Source organism: Scleropages formosus, chromosome 7 (assembly GCF_900964775.1).
Source record: "Scleropages formosus chromosome 7, fSclFor1.1, whole genome shotgun sequence".
Classification (NCBI taxonomy): domain Eukaryota; kingdom Metazoa; phylum Chordata; class Actinopteri; order Osteoglossiformes; family Osteoglossidae; genus Scleropages; species Scleropages formosus.
Window position 1 is genome coordinate 2,112,568 of NC_041812.1, and position 27,099 is coordinate 2,139,666.

The 27,099-nt window shown below is 49.4% G+C and overlaps 2 protein-coding genes across 3 annotated transcripts in view; one reads left to right on the forward strand and one right to left on the reverse strand.

The window, feature by feature from the left end:
* The window catches only part of arhgap28 (Rho GTPase activating protein 28), a 34,262-nt gene extending 32,527 nt beyond the window's left edge, over positions 1-1,735 (forward strand). For both annotated transcript variants that reach the window (XM_029253803.1, XM_029253804.1), the window contains exon 15: positions 118-1,735. In XM_029253803.1, the coding sequence (XP_029109636.1) occupies positions 118-209 (92 nt within the window). In that variant the 3' untranslated portion in view covers positions 210-1,735. The remainder of the gene's footprint in view (positions 1-117) is intronic.
* A 1,502-nt stretch (positions 1,736-3,237) lies between these two features.
* Positions 3,238-27,099, reverse strand: part of lama1 (laminin, alpha 1) — a 55,902-nt gene continuing 32,040 nt past the window's right edge. Inside the window, exons 21-64 of the mRNA XM_018741697.2 lie at positions 26,277-26,383; positions 25,057-25,237; positions 24,815-24,951; positions 24,479-24,712; positions 24,164-24,307; positions 23,145-23,324; positions 22,811-22,996; positions 22,417-22,544; positions 22,196-22,316; positions 21,572-21,709; positions 21,299-21,420; positions 20,905-20,991; positions 20,333-20,526; positions 19,784-19,926; positions 19,270-19,368; positions 19,014-19,125; positions 18,627-18,783; positions 18,186-18,396; positions 17,947-18,063; positions 17,590-17,753; positions 17,366-17,504; positions 16,973-17,075; positions 16,660-16,773; positions 16,388-16,570; positions 15,881-16,035; positions 14,601-14,744; positions 14,174-14,307; positions 13,896-14,046; positions 13,679-13,803; positions 13,405-13,555; positions 12,549-12,693; positions 11,169-11,310; positions 10,938-11,052; positions 10,221-10,388; positions 9,969-10,120; positions 9,537-9,722; positions 9,025-9,214; positions 8,294-8,400; positions 6,915-7,104; positions 6,490-6,648; positions 5,640-5,793; positions 5,245-5,378; positions 4,556-4,778; positions 3,238-3,606 (exon numbers count right to left, since the gene is read on the reverse strand). Coding sequence (XP_018597213.2) covers positions 3,446-3,606; positions 4,556-4,778; positions 5,245-5,378; positions 5,640-5,793; positions 6,490-6,648; positions 6,915-7,104; positions 8,294-8,400; positions 9,025-9,214; positions 9,537-9,722; positions 9,969-10,120; positions 10,221-10,388; positions 10,938-11,052; positions 11,169-11,310; positions 12,549-12,693; positions 13,405-13,555; positions 13,679-13,803; positions 13,896-14,046; positions 14,174-14,307; positions 14,601-14,744; positions 15,881-16,035; positions 16,388-16,570; positions 16,660-16,773; positions 16,973-17,075; positions 17,366-17,504; positions 17,590-17,753; positions 17,947-18,063; positions 18,186-18,396; positions 18,627-18,783; positions 19,014-19,125; positions 19,270-19,368; positions 19,784-19,926; positions 20,333-20,526; positions 20,905-20,991; positions 21,299-21,420; positions 21,572-21,709; positions 22,196-22,316; positions 22,417-22,544; positions 22,811-22,996; positions 23,145-23,324; positions 24,164-24,307; positions 24,479-24,712; positions 24,815-24,951; positions 25,057-25,237; positions 26,277-26,383 — 6,587 coding nt within the window. The 3' untranslated portion in view covers positions 3,238-3,445. The remainder of the gene's footprint in view (positions 3,607-4,555; positions 4,779-5,244; positions 5,379-5,639; positions 5,794-6,489; positions 6,649-6,914; positions 7,105-8,293; positions 8,401-9,024; positions 9,215-9,536; positions 9,723-9,968; positions 10,121-10,220; positions 10,389-10,937; positions 11,053-11,168; positions 11,311-12,548; positions 12,694-13,404; positions 13,556-13,678; positions 13,804-13,895; positions 14,047-14,173; positions 14,308-14,600; positions 14,745-15,880; positions 16,036-16,387; positions 16,571-16,659; positions 16,774-16,972; positions 17,076-17,365; positions 17,505-17,589; positions 17,754-17,946; positions 18,064-18,185; positions 18,397-18,626; positions 18,784-19,013; positions 19,126-19,269; positions 19,369-19,783; positions 19,927-20,332; positions 20,527-20,904; positions 20,992-21,298; positions 21,421-21,571; positions 21,710-22,195; positions 22,317-22,416; positions 22,545-22,810; positions 22,997-23,144; positions 23,325-24,163; positions 24,308-24,478; positions 24,713-24,814; positions 24,952-25,056; positions 25,238-26,276; positions 26,384-27,099) is intronic.

Genomic DNA, 27,099 nt, shown 5'->3' on the forward strand with positions numbered 1-27,099 from the left:
GGCCGAAGATGCTTTCGTTCTTTCGTCGACTCTAATTATTGTGTGTAAATGCGCAGCTCATTGGACGCGCGGCTGCTTGTGTGATTCCTCCCCGTTGACGCACGGTTCACGTTTCAGGCGAGCGCTGCTTGGACCCGGAGACGTACCTTCTCGACTTGTACCACGTGAACCCCAACTGCGAGTGGGTCTTTAAACCCCGGAACACCTGAAGATGCCCATTTGGACTTACAGGCCGATAACAGCAAAGCACCAACAGCATGATGGGATGTCAACCCCCCCCGAAGACTGTCCAAAGGAACGCGCGTACTCGGAGCGAGGAAGAGCGACGTCGATCTGGGTTCGGCACTAAAGACGCGCGTTCGTTGACGTTAAACTGCTCAGCAGCCTTTCCGGAGACGGGAAAGCTGGCGAGCTCTTCAGACTTAACGAACTTTGTCCTGGAGACCAACTGAACCGCTACAAGGTGGAGCCAAACCAGCCTGTGGTGGAAAACGAAACTGTCTTCCTTGCCGTGCCTGGGATTACCTTGTTTCACCATGGCCCACAGGAGGCCACGCTTGCTATCCGGACCAGTTGTGCTAAATGTGAAGAGTAGCGTGAGTAGACGGTAACTGTGGCCAAGCAGATGTCCACCCGCTCGGGCTTATACCCTACACTCTTTTTACCACACCCAATACAATGACCTTGTAAAAATGTAAATGCGTAATATTTATATCACTAATTTATCCCACCTTTGTATTTGATAAACTGTAGACACTACAACGCTGAACTTTCTGCCAAGAAGTGCTGTGTGTTGATGTGCGAGGGGCGTGCGCTATAAAGCCGTCCTCACAGTGACCACTACGTCCATCTGCAATGCGGGACAGAGCTTCCTATGGGTCAGTGTTCATTCAGCGGTTAATGTCATTGCTTTGCTCTGGTGGAATGGGACTTTTGAGATGAGGCCCCTGGTGCTGTAGGAGGGGACGGCCGGATCATTTCACCCTGGATGCGGAGGACGCCTGTCCGCTGTTTGGCGAGGAGCGCAGCCTGGACCGAGCTGGCCTTGGGATCAGATTTGGTGGCCTGCCCGGTTGACCTTGTGGAGGGAATGAATGTCCGTTCCAAAACTAGCACCCCTGTGAAGTGTGGACGGAAGACAAAGAGAAACCGTAGGCCGTTTGACATGGACTCTGGAAACGAAGCGCACCAAACAAATAACAGCTCAAAGGAAGGAATTAAGTTTAGTCTGACAGTGTTAAAGTTGCTCAGCATGCTGCCTGAGCACTTCCGCTTGGCCTTTCTGGAGTTGTCCCACATGTGTGGAGATGGTCCCCGATCTGCGATGCTAAAAACGGACTGAAAAAGTGCCATTTGTAGGACAAGCACGTACAGGGGGACCATTTTTCCCATAGGAAATAAAGGAAAATGTCATAAACGTGAAACGACAATTGACAAGCATGCAGACCTACTCAGCTTTTTGTATTTTTGCTGACGCTGCCGAAGACTCTGTTTGGACAACTTTTGAACGTGAATAAACAGAAACTATAAGAAGATGTGTCCTACTGCATAAATCCACGTTTTGTGCAGGGAAACATCGCGGCGCAAGTAATATTTACACGTGTGACACGGTCATCGGAGGAGACACGTCTGTGAAAGAGCGTCCAGTCGGGACCATCGGTAGTGTCTTGATCAGTGACCTCGATGTCATACAGGTGTTTTTTTGATGTAAAGTATATTTATTTACTCATCTAACCCTTCCTCCAAAGCGACTCACAATGTTAGGCTTCTTAACATTAGTAGAGAGCAACTCAGGGTGAGTACCTTGTTCAAGGGTACCATAGCTGGAGATGGGATTTGAACTGCCTTTGGCAGCAGATGTTTGGATCTCAAGGTTGCCAGTTCAAATCTCACCTACTGCTGTAGTAGCCTTGAGCGAAGTACTTACCCTGAATTGCTCCGGTAAAATTACTCAGCTGTATAAATGGGTGAATAATGATTAGTATAGCACTGTAAGGCACTTTGGAGAAAAGTGTCAGACAAGTGAATAAATGAAGATGCAAAGGCAGCAGCTCTAAGCGCTACGCTACCCTATGCAGTGATTGGGAATCTTGAGCTCCATCGTACACTTGCCAACAATGCCGACCTCGTGGCCTAGAAGCCTTTTACGGAGGGTCGTGCGCATACAAAGCACCCATTCGCCGTGTTCATCAGCTGCTCTTTCTGTTTTTTACTGTTACTTTCACAGCTCTACTGATTCTGTAACGTAAAGCGGAGGATTCTGGAGACGTGACAGTGTCACGTTCGGGGTTTTCTCAGTCCGTTAAGCCAGAAACAAGGCGCACAAGCATCACATCGCAGCCGTCGCCAGTCCTCGGGAAGCAGTTGATATTCCAGCAGCGCAGAATGAATTTCCTTCAAGCCTTAGGTACATTTACCGTGGTACGTGTGCTATCTGCCGCCGACCGTCAGATAGCCTGTGCGATACAGAGGGCTGTTGTGTGTTCCAGTATATTCCTGAGACTCAGTGGCTGTGTGCATCACACTCCTACGGCAGGTTACCTGAGAGTGCGGCGCCAGTGTTCTGGACCCACAAGAGGGGCTGAATTTTGGGATGGTGGCACAGCGAGTAGCGCTGCTGTCTCACAGCGCCTGGCTGGTGTCTGAGGATGTGGGTTCGATCCCTGCTCAGCCTGTGTGGAGTTTGCATGTTCTCCCCGTGTCTGTATGGGTTTCCTCCAGGTGCTCTGGTTTCCTCCCACACTCCAAAGACATGCTGTTCAGGTTCCCCCATAGTGTGTGTGTGTGTGTGTGTTCCACTGATGTATGGATGAGTGACCCAGTGTAAGTAGTGTATCTAGCAGTGTAAGTTACGCTGGTGAATAAGATGTGTGGCCTGGTAACATTACATAGAGCTCATTGCAAGTCACTTTGGAGAAAAGTGTCTGATAAATATGTAAATGTTTCTACTTGAACCGCAGCCACATGCCCGGTGCTGGGTGCGTGTACCGTAGAGCTCCAGCATCGCAGTGCTCTGTGGCCGAAACGGGCTTTTCTTTCAAAAGCAAAGTTCTTTTTCTCTTTATTTAACTCTATCATGTGCTCGGCCTCCAGGCCTCTGACTCAGAAGCATTTTCAGCCCACGGTGCTGAAGGAACTTGAGAGGTTTAGATTTCAGACTTTTTGCAGAAGAAAAAAGCCACGCGGGGGACACGCTGCATTTGAGAACAGCTTTAATAAAACTGAAATTGACCTGAATTGAAATCTATTAACAAATCTAGTATAAACAAACATTTGGATGTTTAAAAATATTGTCACGGGTGTTGCAAGACTTGTGGAAAATATAAAATTAACAATTAAATCCTTTTAACAAAGGTACGTGTTGAAAATGCACATTTTCAGCAGAATGGGCTGAAAGGTTGAAACGCTGAAGAGATTAAACTGGTTTCTGCGAAAAGAGATGAGGTCAGAGCGCCGACCCCGGACAGGAGTGCGGCAGGACGCCACGGAGCTCGAAGGCCGCGGCAAAGTCGAGGGCGTCGGCCAGGTGGCCCTTGATAAGTCGCAGGTTGCGAATGCAGCCCTGGAACGGCGTCCTGATCGTGAGGCAGTTCTGCTTCGCGTTACCTGTGGAGGGGAGAGACAGACCGGTAAAAACACGGTATAGAGCTGTGGGAGCAGTGCATACTGGCCCATGAATATTAGAGTGAGCTGCTGAGAAGCATCTTGCTGAAGAAAACGTGTTCAGCCGGACCAAAAGGCTCCACATGAGTCACAGTAGATGACATGGGAGTGTCAAGTGCTGTCACGTACTGATGTGAAGATTCCCCCTTAAATCCCGGTGTAATACCGCTCATCGAGTAACTTCCTGAAAATGGTTCAGTAACAGTTTAAATGTTTTATATATATATATATATATATATATATATATATGTGTGTATGTGCATGTAAATCATTGTAAAGTAAATCTGACATTTTTGGGGCAGCATTTAATAGTGGGTAGAGCTGCCACTTGACTTGAAGGTTGAAGGTCCCCCCCTCCATTGAGCAGGGTACTTAACGCTGAATTGCTCCAGTAAAAATTACACACATTCGCACACACTGGTGGAAATCGCTTGTCCCAAGTGGGGTCACGGCAAGCCAGAACCTAACCCAGCAACACAGGGCGCAGGCCTGGAGGGGGAGGGGATGCACCCAGGACAGGACGCCAGTTCATTGCAAGGCACCCCAAGCAGAACTCGATCCCCCGACCCACCAGAGAGCGGAACCTGGCCAAATCCACTGCGCCACCGCATCCGCCAGTAAAAATTGCCCATTTTATAAAATGGGTAAGTAACGGTAAGTAGCTTAAAATTGAAAAATTGTCAGCTCAATGAAAAAATGTATTTGTGCATAAATGACCAGCAGTTTTAACCTCAGGTGGTCATGAGTTCTTACTCAGGAAGCACCAAAGCTGTTTTCAGCCAGTGTTAACCCTCCGATGACCCTGCACGGTTGCACAAGATCTAGGAGCAGGAAGGCTCGCGTGAAGTAAACCACATTGGAGGCGAACACATTTGGTCACCCGCAGGTATACCTGGGAAGCCCCCGATGTAGACAGGGTCGTTGGTGTCCGCGGAGGTGGACTGCGGGTGGGGGTTTTCGGCATGGGCCTTGGAGCCGTCCACCGTCAGAGCCAGGCCGTGCTTGTTCTTGTTGGCCACCAGAGTGTGCCAGCGGCCGTCGCAAAAGCCGCCGGGGCTCCGCGGGCCGAGCGCCACCGAGATCCGTCCTGCCCCGTTGTTCACATGGAATAAGACCTGCGGGGTTGGGTCACAGTCAGGCACTTGTTGCATATAAAGTACAGACTGGCTCTTCAGGACAAAGAACAGTGTGTACAGGACCACACACCTGTGTTCATATTAAGAGCCCAGTGTCAAGAGGAACACACACACACACACACAGCATCTGAACCACTTATCCCATACAGGGTCACAGGGAGCCAGAGCCCAATCCAGCAACACAGGGTGCAAGGCTGGAGGGGGAGGGGACACACCCAGGATGGGACACCAGTCCACCACAAGGCACCTCAAGCAGGACTTGAACCCCAGACGCACCGGAGAGCAGGATGAGGGCCAACCCGCTTCACCACCGTGCCACCCGAGAGGAACACATTCATACGTTATTCTTTTTCAGCTCCCCGCGTCCAGCCGGAGGTCACAGAAAATAAGATTATCACTCCTGTGTTTGTCCTTGTGGTGGGAACGATTGAGTCGCGACACTAACCTGCCCGTTGACGAGTTCCAGCCCAATGGCATCCACCTTGGCGCTGCTGATCCCCAGCAGAACGCCGTCCAGCGCCGTGGCGCGGAACTCGAGGGCCACCGCCATGTCCGAGCGCACCTTGTAGCCCTCCCTCACTGGCGGAGGGAACAAGTCCAATGAGCGGGACAATAAACGAGCGGAACGCATTGTGGTGGTCAAAAAATTCACAAACAGCCTGTCAACCCTTCAAATCTCAGTGGGCAAAGAAATGAGCTGAGGACAACAATGGGAAAATAGGGAGAAATTCCGTTGTAACGCCTGCGGTTGCACATTTCGGAGGCCTGATCCGTCTGACTGACATCTGAACGCTGGAGGAGGAGGAGGAGGAGCTGGGCGACATGAGATGGGGAACCTACCAAAGGCTGCGAACCCAGTGCCATTGAAAAAGGTCCCATCCTGGGCCTGGGTGAAGCAGGGTGCGGTAGCCAGCTTCTGGACTGGACTCTGGGTCTCCAGGGGTTGAGCGTTGAGAGTGACGTCCTTCACACAGCCAGCAATGCTGTGGGTCACCTGCAGAGCGGGGAACATCATTACCAGCCTTAGCACATCTTTAGGGCGCATGATAACTGTTGAGCTCGCGAACGGCTAATAAGTGCAAGGACTTGCAAGACAACAAGGAGGACAGGGAGGCGGCTGGTGGATTTCAGCTGCCTGTAGACAAATAAAGGTTTGACTTGTGCTTTGAGTCCTAACAGTGTTACATTTGCATATTTAGTAGAAGCCTTTTCCCAAAGTGACTTCCAATGAACTCTATGTAGTGTTATGAGCCCACACACCTTATTCACCACGGTGACTTACACTGCTAGATACACTACTTACACTGGGTCACTCATCCATAAATCAGTGGAACACACACACACTCTCTGTCACTCACACACTATGGGGGAACCTGAACAGCATGTTTTTTGAGTGTGGGAGGAAACCAGAGCAGCCGGAGGAAACCCATGTAGACTCCACCCAGACCGAGCAGAGATCGAATCCTCGTCCTCTCGCCCGAGCCAGTCGCTGTGAGACAGCAGCGCTACTCGCCGTGCCGCCGTCTTCTTATTGCTCTGTTCATTCATATGTTCTCCCCTGTATATGTGTTCACCCCCCCCGAACGCAAAGGAGTGCAGAAGACGAAGCAAAGTCCATCAGCAGCATGTTGGAGAGGAAGTAAAGCTGGAAGTAAGGCCTGTGGTCCAAGAGCTGACCGGCGGCTCTTACGTTGCCGATGTTCCTGGCCGTGTATCCGGGAGGTAACCCTCCCAAGTAGAGTAAGTTCTGCACGTCCAGGGTGCTGGCCTTCCCGCTGGCCTGGACTGGACCCGAGGACCTGCCGTCCACGCTCACCAGCACAGCCTTCTTTCCAAAGTCAGCCTTCACCTGCAGGCAGATGGATATGACCGTTAGCAGCGGGACGTGTCGCTAGACTAGGTCTCCAGGAACTGGCTGTGTGACCAATGGTAAATGAACATACAAAAAAAGGTGTAAAAAAAAAAACCAAAAAAAATCTTGTTGAGTAATTTAATAGCAACAATGAAAAGGTCCTAATGAATGGAAGGTGTCCAGTACATTTCATGAGAACTGCTGACCCGCATGAGCGCCTTCAGGGTAGAGAGTGGTGCTCAGTCGCTCAGAGAGGGACTCACCGCGTGCCAGTGCCCGTCGTTGACGGTCTCGGGGACCGTAGCTGTGGCCGAGCTCTTGCCCAGGTCACAGGTGAGGAACAGCTGTCCCCCACGCAGCTGCAGAACAGCGTAGTCCACCTGGTTGGGGTTGGCCATGTAGAAGAGCAGGCCGCTGGATGCGAAGGTGCGCACTGAGAGCTGGATCGAGAAGCTGGGAGATGAGAGAGAAGAGTGTGACTAATGGTTGCATCCCAGCGCTAGATGTTTCACTAAACCTTCATGCAGGAACATGCAGGTTTTCTCCGTACGCAATATATCACTAAAGGGGTAAAAACATATAAAACGTAGTTCCTCTCAACGTTAATGCGCATACAGGGCTGCTTGAAACTGCGAACCCCATAGGGTTGGCCATTATTCTTGTGTAAAATATTAAAATAAATGTAAATGTTAAATCCGCAGTGGGTTTGGCCGGGTCCCGCTCTCCGGCAGGTCTAGCGTTCGAGTCCCGCCTGGGGGGCTTTGCGATGGACGGCGTCCCGTCTTAGGTTTGTCCCCTCCCCCTCCAGCCTTGCGCCCTGTGTTGCCGGGTTAGGCTCCGGTTCACCACGACCCCGTTTGGGATGAGTAGCTTCAGACAATGTGTGTGTGTGTAAATGTTAAATCTTAAAATAAGCTTATAAACTGAATGAATGACTATGATTTACACTGATTCTACTTACCTATTAGTTTAACCAATGCAGCTTGGGCTTCACTTACATTTATTTATTTAGCAGACTCTTTTCTCCAAAGTGTCTTCTAATGAACTCTACGTAATCAGCCCACACACCTTATTCACCACAGTGACTTACACTGGTAGATACACTACTTACACTGGGTCACTCATCCATACATCAGTGGAACACACACACTCTCTGTCAATCACACACTATGGGTTAACCTGAACAGCATGTCTTTGGAGTGTGGGAGGAAACCAGAGCACCCAGAGGAACCCACAAAGACACAGGGTGAACATACAAACGCCACACAGACTGAGCGGGGATCGAACCCACATCCTCTCGCACCACCCAGGCGCTGTGAGACACATTTTTACACCTACACCACTTGCGTGCTTCTACTACACGCACAATTTCCTCTAAAGTAACAAATGGAATTGGTCATCACACACCTATTATGTCAGACAAAAAAGACTCTTTCTCATTAAATAACCATTTTGTGGTAAAACAAGGGATGCAAAGGGTCCACACATTTTCAAGCAGCGCTGTATGAGAATTTACATCAGAACGTAAATGTTTCCTCCACAGGTAACGGGAAACCAAGTATACAGCATGTAGGTTTACGCGCAAAATATGTACATGAGCAGGAATTTGTTTCGACTTTCTCGGTTCACGTTCCTCTCCCACCTCTTCCTGACCGCCTGCTGGTTGATGCTGAGGGCCATATGACTGTGTCTGGAGAGGCCGAACTGGTGGGCCCCAGGGATGCTCTCCGTCTGGTCGGCGGCTGCGCACTGTTCAAAAAACACGAGGGGCCGAAGAAACCATTCTGTACCGCTGCAGCCTCTCCGTCTCACTTTCCTATATGTGTTTTCACTTAAAACACAAGACGCCTCTGGAGCGCGGAGCACCCCGTGAGGACCGAGAGCGCGGTATTACTGGTGCGCTCCTGCCGCTTGAGGTTGAAACTCCCACGCTCCTTTTCTGCAGGGAGGCCGAACATATGGTGTGTTATAGGAGCTAAATGTAATAATCTCATGCAGGAGGAGTTACGTTTACATTTATTCATATATCTGACACTTTTCTCCGAAGAAATTTACAATTTTAATGTACTTGCAATTATTTACCAGTTTATACATCCGGGTAATTTTACTGGAGTGATTTAGGGCAAGTACCTTGTTCCAGGGTTCTACGACTGTAGTAATAGAGTCGGACTTTGGTTTTCATCTGTAGTGTATTTTTGGTGTGTTACTGAAACACACGCTGGACACAGATACAATGTTTTTCATGTTACAACTCAACGGAAAAACAACGGTTCTCCCAGACAGGGAGAGCGGGAGCGACGAGTGCAGCGGAGAACGCTGCCTCCTAGCGAACGTCCCCGGTACAGGACCGGTACTTCACTTTGGGGCGGATACCTCGGTGGCCCCAGGGGAGAGGAGGCTGAGCTCTGTGGAGGGTACACCGGGGGGCGCCGTGGGTCCGAGAGCGGGCTCCCCTTCCGGTTCGCCGTCGTCAGGTAGCACAGGCCTCTTGGGCCGCTCCTCCAACAGGCAGCTGTCCATGTCCACATTCTGGTACCGCAGCGCTCTGGACAGGTCCAGCAGCCTGCCACGGGGGGGCAAACGTCAGAATCGAAGACCCCCCGCGTCCAGTAAAAGTTTCCAGAACGTCGACTATCGGTGCCAACAAGCACGGAACGCTAAACTGTTTTCAGGAGCTTCAACGAACGATGTCCGTTAAGCCAAAGTTGGAGAAGCGGCGAATGTCACGTTCACTTTATTGAAGGCATCACCGCATAAAAATTTCAGAAATAAATTCGGCAAGATTATAACAAATTTCTAAGCGAGACGAAGGAGGCTGATGGCGGCAGCACGGTCCAAGACAGCACTGCGACACTCGAAGGGTCTAACGGCAAAAGTGGACTCACTCCATATTGACGGCGATGTTCTTGATGCAGCCGTAGAAGGACCCGGTGGCTTTGAGGCGACCGGCGCCCTCTTCTGGTGGGACCCCGCCAATGTAGAGGCTGCCCAGTGCTATGGAGGCCTTTTCTGAAGAGGAACCCAGTCTGACGGTGTCCAGTTTGTCCTCATCTACCAAGACTGTGATGATCCTTCACAGTACAAGTACCCCCCCGCACACACACACACGCACACACACACACATTAAATACTGCAATGACAGAGCACTTCACCGAGTCCATTTGGATTAACTCTCTAAGCCACCATAAGGGAATTCCACATTTTCAAAAAGCATCATACCATTAAGTTTTCAGTTATGTGCTGACACGGATCCAAGGACATACACGTAACGGTGACGCCACGTAACCGTGACAACGAGACCACTCGGCCATTCTTACCTTCTGTTGCGCTGAAGGATCACCGAGTGCTCCTTCCCGTCGCCGAAGGTCCCGCTGCCGGACTTGATCACGGCCCTGTGGGCTCCGCCGCCGTCCCCGGCGGCCAGGTGCATCTCCACCCGACCGGCAACCAAGAGGAGCGCTAGGAATGCCTGGGAGGAGTGCGAAGTGCTGTGTCACCGTAGCTCACCGGGAGCTTTTCGGCTCAGCATGGCGTGGTCACGTTGTTGCTGCTGGGGTTCGTGGGCTTACCTGGCGTGCCTGCCTGCGTGTGCGGCCCACAGATGTCCCGAAGCTTGCCATGATGATGCCCGTGTTGTTGCGGGTGGAGAAAGTAGCCATGATCTCAGCCTGGGGGGCCATTGTGAAGGGGGGCAGTTCCAGAAAGCCCTCGTTCAGAACTGTCACACTGCGTATCGGCTACAGTGCAGGGAAACAGGAACATCATCTAAGTTCATGTCAGGTGTAAATGGTCATGCTGTATAACTTTAAGATGATGCCGGATAAACCTTTACACAGCTACTCTTGTAATGTAACGTAAATGTTTATATGTATCTCAAAAAAAAAAAACAAAGTACTAGGAAGGTGATTTGGAATCGTTGATATTCTGATAGTTTTATACAGCTACTTGTGTGATGAACATTGGTTCATACGGTGGAAACAAACTAACTGCACTTAAGAATCACACGTCTGCATCTAAGCGTCTCTTCCTGCTCATATGACGAACACACTGTATTTTCTATGAGATGTTCGTCGCTTTGGAGAAAAGCGTCTGATAAACGAATACATGTAAATGGAAATGTCAAAAGGTGGGTGCAGTAATTACTCTGGGTTTGCAGAGGTACGAAGAGCCTCCGCACTACAGTTGCTAAGAGCTGTAATGATTCAGCAATGATTTTTACCCAAAAACTCAAGAAAAAAGTTGTCCTTAGATTACAGCTGTGAGTGGTTACGGTACGCAGCTCTCACCTCCAAGACACAGCCTTTCCTGACCCCGTAGGCATCTTTCAGCAGGTCAAAGTTTGTCCGGGCTATTTCCAGATTTTTAATGCAGCCAACGTAAGACCGGGCTACAACCTGTCTCCTGTAGAAGACGAGAAGATAGTTTCATAGCTTCGCAATGTGAAAAACGACTAAAAGGACCGTATGGTGAGAAGTTTGTGTGTGTGTGTGTGTGTGTGTGTGTCTTTGGGTTTGTACCTGATGGGCCGGGACTGAGGCAGCCCCCCAATGTAGATGGGGTCTCGGTCAGACCGATTCAGGTCTGAGGCCGTCCCTGGTGATTCCGCCTCCAGAGTCTCTCTCTCCGAGGGGACATACGCATCCATCACTGCCAAATAACCTGAAGGGAGCACAGCAATGTTCTTGTAACATCTCTGCAGTGACAATTATCAAATATTTCTTATATAGAAACAAAATGAAGCTGTGAATGTGTTCATGAAATGTCATACCCAAATAACTGGGAGTGTTACAGTCACCATTCCACAGAAACGTACATTTAGCTCACACTTTTCTCCAGAGCAACTTACAGTGTTAATCTACCAACAACTGTTTACCCATTTACACAGGTGGGCATTTTTACTGGTGCAATTCAGGGTAAGTACCTTGCTCAAGGGTACTAGAGCCCCCTAAATAATGGGGTGGCATGGTGGCACAGTGAGTAGCGCTACCATCTCACAGCATCTGGATGGTACGAGAGGACGTATGTTTGATCCCCACTCACTCTGTATGGAGTTTCCATGTTCTACCCGTGTCTGTGTGGGTTTCCTCCCACACTCCACAGATATGCTGCTCCGGTTCCCCATAGTGTGTGAGTGACAGAGGGAGTGTGTGTGTTCCACTGCTGTATGGATGAGTGAGCCAGTGTAAGTAGTGTATCTAGCAGTGTAAGTCGCCGCGGTGAATAAGGTGTGTGGGCCGATAACACTACATCGAGTTCATTGGAAGTTACTTTGCTAAATAAACAAATGTGAATGTACAGCTGGTGGAAGGATTCAAACCTGCAACCTTTAGGTCCGAAGGCAGCAGCTGTAACCAGTACAGTACAGCTGCCCCCTGACCTGCAACTATGCAAAAAGCCCAATGATGTGTCAATGAACAGCTGTGATTTACAGGATCATGAATGAAGCATTTGCACTTGTCCAGTTTCTGAAGCTACACAAGAGCTTCAGCTCATACTTAATAAATCACATGCCGGAGGAGCATGTTGGACTTAATTACGGTTGCCAGGGGATTGATTTACCCTCATTATCCTACAATTCTCTTATATTACTGCTTTCAGCACAGACATGGCCACAATTCATCATTAAAATGTGCGCTGCAGTTGTACACCACCACCTATTTACCCCACTTGAACAGCCGTCATAATCCAGTTATTGATTGATGTCACAAAGAATAATTTATAACTCAGTTTTAGATCTCAGGTATCACAGCTATACCGTATAGCACTCAGACTACCACTGTAAATTGTATCGTACAGGTCATTATGTTCCCCCTAAAGTCAGTCCAAGGAGAACAGTCAACGTGAGAGTACTGTATTTGAGAGACAGAGAAAAGCACGAGTACAAGATGGGAACGCACCTTTCTGTTTGTTCCTCTGCAGGGCGATTTTGTACCAGTTGCCAGTGTTGTAGGTGTTCTCGGAAGTAAGAGTGAGAGGTCCAGATCCCAGTTCAAAGGTGAGCCGCACTTTCCCTTCCACCAACTCAATGGACAAAAAGTCTCTCTATAAAACAAGAGATCCCTGTAAGGTCAGCTTTGGGAATAAAGAGGTCACAGCTCCTTGGTGTAGGTCAAACAAACAAAATACACTGACAGACTCAGAAGTAATTGAGAGAGGTACATGTACATTTACATGTATTTGTTTATCAGACACTTTTCTCCAAAGCGACGAAGACCTCATAGAAAATACAATGTGTTCATTACATTAGGAGGAAGAGACACTTAGATGCAGACGTGTGATTCTTAAGTGCAGTTAATTTGTTTCTTTCCACCATATGAACCAATGTTCATCACACGAGTAGCTGCATAAAACTTTATCCAGATATCAGCGATTCCTGATCACCTTTCTAGTATTTTTTTTTTGTTGAGATACATATAAACATTTACATTACATTACAGGAGTAGCTGTGTAAAGGTTTATCCGCGCATGATCTTAAAGTTATAGAGCATGAACATTTACACCTTACGTGAACTTAAGAGATGATGGGAGAAGTGAATCTGGAAGAGGTGAGTTTTCAGACCCTTTTTACATGTGGACAGAGATTCAGCAGTTCTGAGTGAGAGGGGGAGGTCGTTCCACCACAACGGAGCCAAAACCAAGAACCTTTGTGCTTTACATCTTCAGTAAAAGGGTACAAGTCTCCAGTAATGTGTATATTTATGGCTCAAAACAGACATAAAAAATTGACTGGAGGGGTTATTTGAGGTGGCATACCGTCCCATTGGAGGCCAGGTAGAGCAGCAGGCCGTTGGGGGAGAAGGTCTTGAAGAGCATAACAATATGGGTGGCTGTGGAGCGCAAGGCCTTTTCCACTACAGAGTAGCCACTGCCGTCAAAGTGGAAGGAGGTTTCCTCTCCCTGCGGACTGCGAGCATCGCTCGCGGACGTTAGAATTACTGAAGGCAGCGGAGATGTCACAATATCCAGACACGTTACAGACACTTCAACAAAAAGGAGAAATAACACCAAGGAGGCCAGGCATTCTTACCTCATGAAGCAGCCCCGGCACTGGCCTTGGCGCTCAGCGTAGTTCCACAGGCCGATGTCCTTGCCGTTGAGGGACACTTCGCCCATGCAGCCTTTGAATCGGGTCAGCTTTACGGCCGGGGACTTCTGTCCGGTGACACAACGCGGCACGCGCTTGAAGAGTGGAAACGAACCTGCCTGTAAGCATGAGGATCTCGTACGGCTGACTTCAAGCTTACCTTTATCTGACCGCCCAGACCACCGGCGAAGATGCGAGTGGACTTGTTTACATCCATCACGGTGGCGGTACCAGGAGATGTGGCAGTTTTCAACACTGGTTTCTGGTCAGACTTCAACTCCTGCACCGTAAGGGTGCCCTGCTTTCCAAACCTGTGGTCAAGCACCAAGTGACACCAAAGCGAGAGTGAAAGTGACACACAGATAGAGCCTTTGGGCTTATGGTGCTGAAATGCTGACAATTTGACTCTTGAATTTCTATGAAATGTTATGGGTTCACCTGGTGGCTTGAATCTGGTGCCACTTGTTGTTGTTAATCTGGATGTCAGGATACTCTATCTTAGCGTGTCCGGATCCAACGTCCCACAGGAAGGATACCTTCCCGCGACGCATCTCAAGAGCCAAAAAGTCCACCTGTCATCGAAAACAACTAATTTAATTATCAAATTATTCCAAGCAAACTGCAGATCAAAATCACTGTTAGGCAGTGAGGTGTGTAAGGAAATCCAAAAAAAAAAACATTCCTATGCACTAATCCAGCCACACGACTAAAACTAAACTGACATTAGGCTCGATATTTTTTTGCGTTAATGTTGATACACATACACCCAAGGCAAGGGCAGCAAAGCTATGTGTATTTTTAGGGTGTATGTATTTATTTCTTGCTTTATTTGTGGGTGTGTGTCACGCAATGTTCTTTCACATACACTGGAGCTGCTGCCCATGTAGAAGAGTAGGTTGTCAGGCTCGCTCGTTTTCACTGTCATTGACAGCATGTTGAAGTTGCTAGACGTCACCTCTGACTGGTAGGCCCTCACACAATCTCCATCCGCTGACACGGCCACTTTGATCTGGAGGCCCGTGGAAACAGGAAGTGAGCAACACTGTGACATAAGATTCAAGATGCCTTACTTCACCTTCTCAAGGCACACAGACCTGTCACTACCAGAGCAATCCTTGGCTTTGGTGTCATCATACAGAAGCAGACAGGTTTCCCTGGCCTAATCACAATACTTCCAGGTTTGTGTTCCGTTGGAGTTGCGGTAGTTAGACTCTAGGGAATCCATACCATCACTAGCTCATGACAGTAATGAGCAATTTCGGCCTCAGAGCAGAGATGGTCAAAGTGTTAAGGAGAAATCGTATCTAATACGTATGAAGGATGTCAGCTCAGTGTTGCATCTGACAACTTAAAAATAGCTCAAAATGTCAAATACCACAAAAAAATTAATTGGATGTGCACATAGAATTGGTTAAGATAGCCAAAACCTTATCTGTCTTCCTACAGACTGTGAAGGAAAAATTAGGCAGCCCTGGTAGTGATATAACTAATGGAGGTAAGCCAGGTTGGGACAAAGAGAAGTTCCTGAAATTTTTTTGAGTACCAATCTTACAGATGGGAAGTGATCAGATGTTTCAATATCACAGGGGGATTTTCCACAACAGTTTTCTTTTCTGCCTTTCGTTTTGCCCACAGTATGGTTAAGGGCAACTAGACGACCCCTCTGTTTTCACTCTGTGCAGAAGAAGCAAACTTCTCTACTCTGGGATTATGTCAATTTGTCATTCTTCCATTTAGCTCGCACGGTGCTCCTGATACGTGCCAGCTTTGTAAAATGTTTATAATGTTTACGATCATATTCCATATATTAGGGTTATCACATTGTCATTGAGAGGGTCACAATGCATAGAAAACCAGGCAAGCAAAACCTTCTTTTTCACAAAACAGCAGCTGTTCCAAACAATCCTATTAATGAATGTCCTCAAAGCGCACTACTAGAAAATAAATATCTGAGAAAAAAATGTTTGTTTCCCTCATATTGTGAGCCAGGGAAAAAAATTATTCTTTTCAATTTTGTGATACAACTGTGTTGTGCTACTGCAGTTAATCAAGTATGCTGGCAGAGGAAAGCAGAATCCAATTCTTTGTAAACATAGCAAAACCGAGCAGTAAGGGAGTTGCGAAGGCTGAGAGAAAGCGTCTCACCGATGCAGCCTGCTTGCGTGCCTGGTTTATCAGCTCCTTGATGTCCGATAGGTTCCTGCTCAGGCTCTCCCCCAGGGTCTTCAGGGGCTTGAGGCGGTCAAACAGGTGCTCAGCTCGCTTCTCCACCTCCCTCACCTTGTCCTCAGCAGCACTTGCTGGAGGGGTGGGAGACATAAAGGAGGGCAGATATGAGCGAAGTAAACTGAGAAACTCGTGTCTAGAGGAGTACTCAGCCACATGGTGTACATTACCCTTCGGAGCTTTGAAAACCCTGTTTTGTGCTGCAGCATTCAGTTGTAAAAATTAAGAATCTATTCACAACAAGTTTCTCACGTGATATTTTTTGCGAATGACTTTTGGACAGAACCTTTACACAATTCGAAGTAGGAGGGGGACCTTGTCGATGCCAAAATAGTGCTATTAACATGTGACTCAGTGTTCATAAATGTACACGATGTCATTGGTGTTCCAGAAGGTAGCCTCCAGCGGCACAGAACTTCTCCTCACCAGTCCTCTCTGAGTCTGTGACTAGTTCGTTGGTGTTCCTCACGCTGTCGTTAGCACGGGCCACAGCCAATGACGACTCCTCAAGAACCTGGCGGAAGTCCTCCAGCCGGCGCAAGGTAGAGAACAGCGAGTCATTGGCTACGGCGGCATGTTCCTTCACTTCTCGGATCTCGTCACTGGTTCCTGGAAGCAGAGCGTAGCACCATCGTGAACGTTCGCCAAACAGTGGAGAGAAGACATCTGAATGGACGGGTGACAGGATGGTGGATCACCATTGGGCAGCCCACGAAGGATTTGAGTGGACTTGGAAAGTTGTCTGGTGATGTTACGCGTGCCCTCAAAGATGGATTGGCTCTCGTTTCTCTTTGTAAAGTTTGCTATGAGGCCTGTAATCGGAGAAAATTTTCAACAAGTAAGTATTGCATCTTGTCATTGGCAACTGTGACTATGTTTGAGAACATCCGAGGCCAAGCAAAGCCTCAGAAACACTTTGGAATAAGTGTGTGTGTGTGTGTGTGTGTGTGCGTGTGTGTGTGTGCGTGTGTGTGTGTGCCCGTGTGCATGTGAGTTTTGGCTCCCGCTCACCCGCCATCTCTTTGTCCAGAGCTCTGCTCTCTGACAGGATTGCGGTGCTACGCTGGACGGCTTGAGCAGCCACATCTCTCAGGATGATCCCAGATGACTGAGACTGAACGGGAAATGAGATAGTCAGGGATTACAGTTCACACCACAGAACACAATTTTTTAACCATCTATAGCTACTGTCAATCACAGTTCGCAAGAAGACCCAGCCTTTATCATTCTACAAGTTAATATACACTGAAACACATGTATGGATGTTTCTCTTTATGGACTCTCCATGAAAACTTTACCGCAATTAAATAAGAAGCAGTAACGAACAACCGAGTAACTGACAATGAAACAAACTGTTCCAAGCCAGAAAAGGTTTAAAGTTTTGAAAAACAGAATTCTTCTCACCAGGTTGAAGGCAGAAGCCGCTGTTTGATTGGCAGACTTTGCCAGGTTCCAAGACTCCTCTACGCTTGACTGAATGTTGGAGTTGGCAAGAACCGCACTCGTTGCATTCACAGAGATGTTCCGGACCCCTGAGAGATTGCTGGAGAAGAGGGTTTGTAGATTTTGCAACAGAGCCTCGGTGTTCTCCATGCAATCCTGTGAGGTCGAGTAGATCTTGCACATACCTGTGTAACACCTGTGCTTTTTCAATCAGCACCTGGGCGTGGTCCTCTGCTCTATATACCAGTTCCAAGGCCTGCCTCTTCTTCATCTGCATCACCAGGCTATCCACTTGCTTCCTCAAGGTGGGGTTCCACAAGTCCAGCTCGTCGCGGGACTGTTCTAAAAGCTGCGTTGGCCACACATTTACAGGTGATTGCCTGTTTTGTCTATGTTGTCTTCTTAAGGGTGGAATGGTGACACATGCTGATGACTGTTACTTTCTAATAAATATGGGACTTGTTGGAGAAACATGAGTATGTGACCAGTGCTTCTTGCATATCGGTCCTTTGTACCGCTAAACGATGCAAAAATGGATTTACCAGTTTTCCATTGACCATGTTATCCACCATACTGAGTGTAATATCTAGTTTCTTCTGGGCTTCCTCCAGCTCAGTCTCAGCAAATTGGCTAGCTCTGCTGACATTTTTCTTCACATTCTGGAAAACAAAGGAGAGGTGGCTGTATTAGGACTGAAGCCAAAAAGCGATCTACAACATTACTGAGTTGGGAGAAACATGGGCCATGGCATGCAGGGATACGCTGGAAGAGATGTGCTCACCAGAAGGTTGTCCAGGTTAGCAGAAGCTGTGTCCAGGAGGCTGAATGTGTGATTGTTGCGGGCCTGAGCTGTGCTCAAAAGGTCCCGCGTTTCCTGTAGCTGATGATGTCGCTCCCACAGTGTGGCGTTCATGGTTTTAGCCAGCTTGTTGGTGACCTGCTTGGGCCCATGTAACTGATTCAGGACCTGCTGGAGGATTTCCATCGCTAACCTGGACATGGAAAGTTTGCCCAGAAAAAGATTTTATCGTCCAGTCTGAACCGGACTCATTGCACTGTACGGGATAAGCAGCTGGTCTATCTGCATTCGACATTAACCCTAGTGGTATCTGACACTGAAATTTTCATACTGAAATGTCTCATGAAAGACTTTATGTCAGGCACGTCCTGCTGGACTTTTTTATCACGGCATGCTGTGTAAGGAGAGTATATTGATGATTACATCAGCTCATTGGAGACTGTGATGTTCCTCTTGCCAAGTTCCACCTTCCTCATTATGTCCAGCATGGCTTCAACCTCTGCCATCAACTGAGAACTGTTGGATTCACCCAACTCATCATCCAGCGTTTCATTCAGGCTGCTCGATGCTGCATCCAGAGCTAAAAAGTACAGGACACACCAGGGTTTTCAGTGGAATAATCTTGCAGTCTCCTACAGATCTCCTACAGATATCAACCTATCATGTGCTATCGTCAACATATCATGTACTGGGCTAACATGTCAAATACCCCATGATATGTCTGCCTGGCATTTGTTGTCATTTATGAAAGCTGATAAAGGCAAGATGGAAATTGTGAAGGAGGTCGTGCTGTACTTTTATGTCAGCTACCTTGGATAGAGGATTGGGTCTTGACAAGAAGTCCCAGCAGCTCTTTGCCCTGGCTCAGCCTTAGTTCAGTGGACCTGCTTAGATCTTCAGCATCGGCAAACAGCTGCGTAGTCTGTCATGAAAGGGCAGCAAAAAGGTGGCCTAATTAGAAATCCTCGTGGATTTTTTTTCAGTCATGAAAAACATGAACGTCAACCCCCCTGGAAGGGAAACAAACAGCTTTAAAATGATCAAAACAAACAGGAGCAGCAGGTACCTTTTGTTGCAGCTGGTCAACGTCTTTCGAAAGGTCTGCCAAATGCTCCTCCGCTCTCTTCAGCAAACGGCTTGTGTTCCTCTCTGGGGAAAGAAGAGTCTGGAAAAGCGACGCAAGATGAAAGTGGCAGTCAGGCAGGACAGGCAGGAACGAATCGAGAACAAGCAGAAGTCCGACATCAGCAGCTGTTACGTAACAGTCGTGACGGCAACGATAACCGCAATGATTGACACTTTCCTAAAAATAAATCTGAGAAACAAGTAAAGTACATTTTCTTTAGTGATGTTCGCCACCACACTGAGTCTGTGGCATATCTCTTTTTATCTAATAGTAAAATAGTAAAAAAGATGCCTTCAGTGGGCTTGGCGTTTGGTTCTGCACAGTCATACAGAGGGGATCTGGTCCTCTTGATCCTCGAACCCTCCCCGGCCGATACTCAGGGACAGCGTCTGCCAAGCCAGCTGTTCATACTGTACATCCCAGTGCCTCCTGGTGGGGTTAACAGGCCCCTCACCTTGATCTCACGGGTGGCATTCTCCAGGGAGAAAAGCTGGCTGTAAGGAGCCAAAATCGTGCTTGTGAGGTTAACTGAGGACAGTGACAGCTCCAGGTCATCCAGGTCATTCAGGAGAACCCCTGTACACTTGTCATCACAGGCTGGGAGAGGAGATCAAAAGCCCTGTTACTCATCTGCTTCGCTCCACTTCAGTTACGCACCCACTATAACACGGTTATGTTAAAATTTACAGATACGGCAGCAAAAAGATGGGACAAGATCATCGATGGTGTAACTGTTCACGCATCGTAACTCCAGAAGCATCCCCAGATACAACCCTTATTCAGCCATTACTCTGGTGTTGTACTGCTCATTTGTGTATCTTATAATATTTAATAAAAAAATTGGTGTCGGTATCGGGATTTGTCTGTGTCTTATGCACCTACTTGAACGATGAACCTCGGTGCGGCAAGCGGTGGGGAACAAACTAGGTTGAATGTAATGGTGAGGTCATATTTCGCTGTCAGGCGAAATAAGTGTGATCGATGTGTTCTTTGGGACACGTACAGACACACTGGCCACCCTGCGGGACGTGCCGCTCCTCACACTCCTCGCACCGGTGACCCGTAACCCCGGGCTTGCACTCGCACCGGCCCGTCAGGCTGTCGCATCGCGGGTTCGAGGAACCTGATGGGCTGCACCGGCACGGCTCACAGCGCCCGTCCGGCTCCGTGGGGTTGCCGTAGTAACCCGCAGAACACCTGCACGCACAAATACAATGGAGGAGCGTTTATCGCCACGAGATCCCGAGCGTGGCGCTCGCAGAAGACCGACTGGCCCGCGAGCAAAGTCAGAAGCAGCTGCGTTTATAAATTAGCCCCCTCCTCTATAAATAATTTGGAAATAAACACAGCCTGCAATTCTGCTGTGATTCCCAGGAACCAGAGGGTCTCTGCTATTAATTATGCTGAAAGCACTGATTCCTCACAGCAGGCTGCAAAAACGAACAGACATCTGCTGCGAGCGGGGAAGTTTGGATTTTTCGAAAACAAGGCCTAGGATATGATCCATTACCCATGACAGCAGCGTGACTGAATGCCGCTGTCAAAAAAGCCTAAGGCTTGTTATAGTGCTTTTACCTCTCGCAGTACTGTCCTTCATAACCCGCCTGGCAGGCGTCGCAGCGGAAGTCATTGCTGCCTTCTGGAACACAGGTGGGACTGAAGCTAAAATTAGGACGGGAAGAGACGCAAGTTGAAATACACACTCGGGGACATGTTTCAAACGGCATTGCAAAATGCGCTCTTTTTCCCCAACTGATTTCGGTCCAGCAGGCACGGATTTTGGCAAATGTGCTGCTAGTACGATTTGTAAATCAAACGGCACTCACAGATATAAATGTAAATTAAAAGGATTTAAAATTATGATTCCTGCATGTTTTAAAGCCATCTAAGGAGGAAGAGAGGAGAAAACCGACATCTCGAGCCAGCGGCAAACATGACCCGTGGCTGTGGTGGGAGAACAGACCCATACCTATTTTTGTTTCCACGGGGGCATTCGCACAGTGAGCAATCTCTGATGGACCCCTCCACCTTCCCATAATACCCCGGGGCACAAAGGTGGCAGTGGTCGCCCGTGGTGTTGTGTTGGCAACCCTGGTTTGACAGGAGCATTGTGTTCAGGTCATGGCCACAGTGGGTAGAAATGCGAAGAGACATTAAAGGTACACGAGTGGGCAGGACACCAGGTAGGGGGACCGGTGCTGCACACACGGAAAGGCCAGGTGCACCGGGGTGGGGGCCGTACCTCGCATCTCCCTGTTTCTAGGTCACAGGCCTGGCTGTGGTTGTTGCACTGGCAGGGAACGCAGGGCTGGGTGAAGAACCGCTGCGTTCGCAGGTTCAGCTCAGACACGGGCTGTCGGTGGTACCCGGGGGCACACTCCTATGGGGGGGAGCAGGAGGAGCAGGCATGGGCCAATGAATCAAACATATCTTTATCAGCAAGGTCTGTCTGAACCGCTTATCCCGTTCGAGGTCGCGGGGAGCCAGCAACCTAGCTGCCTAACCTAGCAACACAGGGCATATGGCGGGGGGAGGGGAGGGGAGGGGAGGGGAGGGGACACACCCAGGACAGGACACCAGTCTGTCGCAAGGCACCCCAAGCGAGACTCGAACCCCAGACCCACCAGAGAGCAGGACCTGGTCCAACCCACTGGGGCACTGCGCCCCCCCGACAGCAAGGTACTTGGCAGTTAAACTGTTAATCGAGTTCTACTACTTGGTTAAGTCATGTCTCTCCTGCTTTATATTCACGCTTATCCTGTGTAATCTTCCAACTTCCTAGTTCTTATTACCACCAAGGAGGCTGCTTCTTGCTTTTCTTTCGTTGCTGTTACTCTTGGCAGTGCATTCTGGAAGGATGCCTCACCTGGCAGGACAGGCCCGCATAACCCCTGGGGCAGTCGCACACCTCGATGAGGTGAGCCACCCCGCCGCCTGCCGGCGCCACGTCCGCCTCCACCGCTGTGTCCATAGAGATGTTGGAGATCCTGCAACATCCAGGGTAGCAGGAGGAGGAGCTCAGTCTTGGGACCAGCCCAGGAAATGTAGGGGGGGAAGGACGATGGGAGGAACGGGAGGTGCACCCACCTGCTCTGCTCCATCCTACTGCCGTACGAGGCTTTGATGATGATGTACTCGATGTTGCTCAGCACAGACATGAAGTCCGAGTGCGTCACAGCTTCATCAGACACAGAGTTGAAGTACTTCCATTTGTGCTGTTTGGAAAGTCGCAAGTCACATGTAATCGGGCCTGATACACTCGGCCACATTTTCCTGTCCTGCTTCGTAGTTTCACACTAGTTTAGCCACAGAATCCCAGTTTACCTGCAACTCCGTCCTAATTTGAAATGCATTTCCGTCGGAAGATTGAGACTCTGTGACTTGTGGTTCGCTTGTCCAATTGTAAGTTCAAATGTGCTCTGAATAAAAACAATCTTGCTCTTGAAGCTCAGAAAGTCTCAAAGAAGTGCTGGTATCTCACCTCGGTGAGTGGGATCTCCTGGGTCGTCCTCACGCCGTTTTCGGGAGCGGGCCAGTCCAGGTAGATGACTACTTTCCGGAGGCGACCTCCACGGAGGAGCACCTGCGGCTCGTTGTTGGCCAGTCCCGAACCATCCAAGGCATGAAACACCGCAGTGTATCGCAGGTTCCCTCCGTACGACAACATCTGGCAGAAGACACCCAGAGTTACGGCTCTGCTTGCAAACCTTTAGGGCTGAAAACCTCACCCGCTACCGTAACGAGTCCGTTATCCCAAACTGGCAATGGAAAATTATGTGGTATCAGGCTTTTAGAGGGAAGGACATCACCCTTACCCTGTTGCCCTGGAACCACTCGGGGAGTCTCCAGTAGTATGGTCCGGCCAGTGAGGAGTCCTGGACCAGACTAATGTCCAGGAGTACATCAGGTTCCTGCAGGAACACTCCCTCCTGGGTACCTGTCAGGTGGCTCTGGCTGACCACCCGCAACAGCTTCAGGTCAGCACCCAGTGTCATCTGAGAGAGACGGACAGGACGGGCAGGCAGTCAAAAGACTGACCGACAGATGAAGAGGTCGTCAAGAGACAGATGGACAAGCTGTAAATCAGTGACACCGTCCCCTTGTCACGAAGCTGGATAGGCCATCGTTCCGATGGGGACTACTTCCGCCTGCATCACAGCTGCAGGCAGTCGCTTTCGCGTCAATCCCACGATACATTGCTGCGCGTCCCTCAAAGTGCTCATTAGCACGACCGGTCGACTGGCAGCTCTCCCATAAGTCCGCCTGTCACTTCGCTGACCTCGGCCAAACGGCTCAGGTCATCCAGCCAAATGCTCAGCTCTCCCGGGGGATGCTGTCCACAAGTCCCGATATGTGAATTACACTTTAAAATAAATGAGCGCTTGCTAACTACTCCCGACTCTCTTACTTTATTGGCTGTAAATCCTACTTTCGAATCTTTGGGAAAACCGCTACAAGATAGTGTCTTTCAACATGGATGAATTAGTACAAATGTGAGCTCACTACACCATTAGTCTACAGCAGATGGGCTACTTTTGAGCCAAGCATCTTCGTGTTACTCACAATTCTTCTTAATTGCATCCAATTAAATGTAACCTTATTAGATCATTAGCAGGGATCACGGTAGTGATGAGAACTGAGTCATTACATTGCATCCTTTGTAAAAAAGTTATCCATCTCCTAGCTTTCTTTTTACGCTATAATTCCCTGCGGAAGAAGAACGAACCTTGAGTTTCCAAGTGGAGAAAAACTAAGATGTTTACACTGACCCCCCCCAACCTCCCATCTGGTGTTTGTCTGTGAGCTAGTGTATGTGGATGGGGGATCTACTCACGGGTACTCTGACCAGACCACCGAGCTCCTCGCAGTCGGACGACACCCCAGAGCAGAAGCAGGGGCTGCAGCCGGATAGATTGTGCTCTGACAAGCCGAAGGTCCCGCTCTTGCACTCATCGCAGCCCAGGCCGCCCACGTTGTCCTGGAAAACGTGGAAGCGCAGCACGGTCAAGCACCGATAGAACTGCTGAATCCATACAGGAGCTCGATGGCTGAAGTTCACAACCGGTACAGAAACGCACTAAGAGAAAACCACACACTTGCGACCTCGCAGTGTAAAGGAATGTTACTATAGTACTGGGGAGCACAGAACCTTGCAGACACATTTCCCCTGCTCCTCACAGCTGCAGACCCCCAACTTCTTGTTACAGTACTCTTCCCGGGTGCCGTTGACGTTGCAGTTGCAAGCGGTGCATTCTGGGAAGGCCTTAAAGCCCATGGCGCAGCGATCGCATCTCTCTCCGGCGAACTGCGGCTTGCAGGGACAGCGACCACTCATGGGGTCGCACTGGGTGGAGGAGGAGCCCTGCACACTGCAGGCACATGGCTGGGGAAGGGGGGGGGGGGGGGTCCATTAGTGATCCTAAACACACTTGAGTCTGTAAACACCAGACACGTAGTGTTCCCCATTGGGGGGGGGGAGTCCTACCTTACAGCCTGTCACTGGATTGTGCCCCCAGTGACCCTCTTCACACAGCTCACACTTCTCCCCCGTGGTGTGGGGGGGACAGATGCATTCTCCCGAATCCGAGTCGCAGTTGCCATGCGTGTGGGCGCAGTCGCACTCTTCCCGGGACACGGACACACACACACACACACACACAATTGCGAGCAAGTGAGTCTCACTCCCATGGGTTCGAACCTGTCTCGAGTGCCGTTGCCCGGCCTTACCTGTGCAACCGCCATTCTGGAAGTTGTAGTAGCCGTTCTGACAGCGGTCACACTTGTCCCCGGCAACACCGAGGACGCAGCGGCACCTTCCCTCCTCGTCACACTCCTCTGACGTTGACCCCCCCGGGCTGCAGTTGCAGGGCATGCAGTCCAGGCCGTTTCGGAGGCCGTGGTACCCTGCCTATAGTGCGCAACCACACACACGTAGGAAATGGAAAGGTTCATGACATTGCTTCACCATGGCAACATGCTCCCACAACACTAGACCTTTTTCTCCAAAGCGGCTTACAATGTTACTCGACTTGCAGTGACTTACACATTCATGCAGCTGGGTAATTTTTACTAGAGAAATTCAGGGTAGGACCCTTTCCTAAAGGTGCTACATGGGGAAGTGGGATGTGAACCTAAGACCTTTGTGTGCAACATGGGAGCTCCAGCAACTCCAGCGGAGACAGAGGCTTAACTCTGAGAGTCCACCTCCTCTACCGTCACGTCACCTGTATATCGGACCCGATCATCTCATGTAGGAGATCGTCGAGGGTTAACGGAGGCGAGCGTTCGTTCCAGCCTCCAGCAGGCGTGCGGCACCACAAACCGAACCCGTTTGGCTGTTAATCTGTCGGACTGCCCTCGTAAATCAGTCACATGACACTGTGGCGGACAAGCCTGTGATGCCTTAGGAAGAGAAACTTATGCCCTCCACACAGGCAGAGCTGAGAACTGAGGTCCTCTGAGGGGGCTGGGGGGGAGCAGCATTTGCCGCCCCTTCCGCCCTGTCATTAGCAACAGAGCGCAAAAATCGACCAGGGGTGACACCCTGGATGCTGTGCAGCGCCAAATGAGCTGGCGGCTGCTCACGGCCCGGGGCTCTGCATCAGAACATCTGGGCGGAGGCCCAGAGAACATCTGCTCTCCGCACCCCCACAACACCCTCCCCAGCCCCACCGAGTCAAACGCCAGGCACTCAGCCGCCCCCCAGCATCACCGCTCATCTATTCCGCCCCCGTCCACATATGAAAAGATGGTGTGAAGGGTGCGATGAATTATGAAGACATTCTCTTCGCCCGCTTTCTCCATCAGATGGAGCCTTGAGGACGGGGAGAGGGAGCACGACAGGGAAAGCGAGAGCGGCTGCAGGAGCAGCGCCAGGGACTCAGTCCAGCTGCCCAGGGTGGGTTTCGTGGGTTCGGAGCAGACAGCGTACCGGTGCCAAGACCAACCTCGCAGCGGTCACATTTCTTTCCCACCGCGTTGGCTTTGCAGTCGCACTGGCCCGTCTCTGCGTCACAGGTGCCGGAGAGGGACCCGTTGCTGTGGCAGCCGCAGACTAGAAGACAGACAGACAAACATGCAAGCACGCACGCACGAACACACACACACACACACACACACACACACACACACACGCGCGTGCGCGCACAAAACACGACTGTATGATAAACTTCCCTGACAGCTAGTAGAGCTTCACATCATATATCTGCCCGCTTAATGCTGACGTGGCTATAAACAGAGTGACAGTTTGACTTTTGCGCCTACAGAATATTTACCATGAAAGTACCTGACGTTCACTACCTGCTCTGCATCAAACAAATAATACTGTAAAAGAGCGGTCGGTAAAAACTGTCATTTTTCGTATTCATCTACACGACAAATCATATATTTAAGAAGATATTTCTGGAATCTTCCAGGGAGTCAGTATGAACTGTGGAAAGACACAGAGCTGAGTGTCATTTTGTTATTTTACACTAGATGTCACCAAATCCCAGATGAACCCCCAGCTAAATAAAACATGCATGAGAACACATATTCCTATAAATATAATAAAGTTAATAATAAGTAATCAAAAATGGAAAATTGCACATTTTAGCTAATGTATAAAATCCAGTGCCAAAAACCTATTGAAATTCATGCAATGATGTTTGAAGATGACAGGATTTCAGCTTTACCAGCTCGAAACAGATTGAAGACTGTGGCTTGCTACGCAAAATTTGAGGGGTTTCCATTGCGCTGCGGGTCTAAATGGACACGCAAAGAGTACACGAC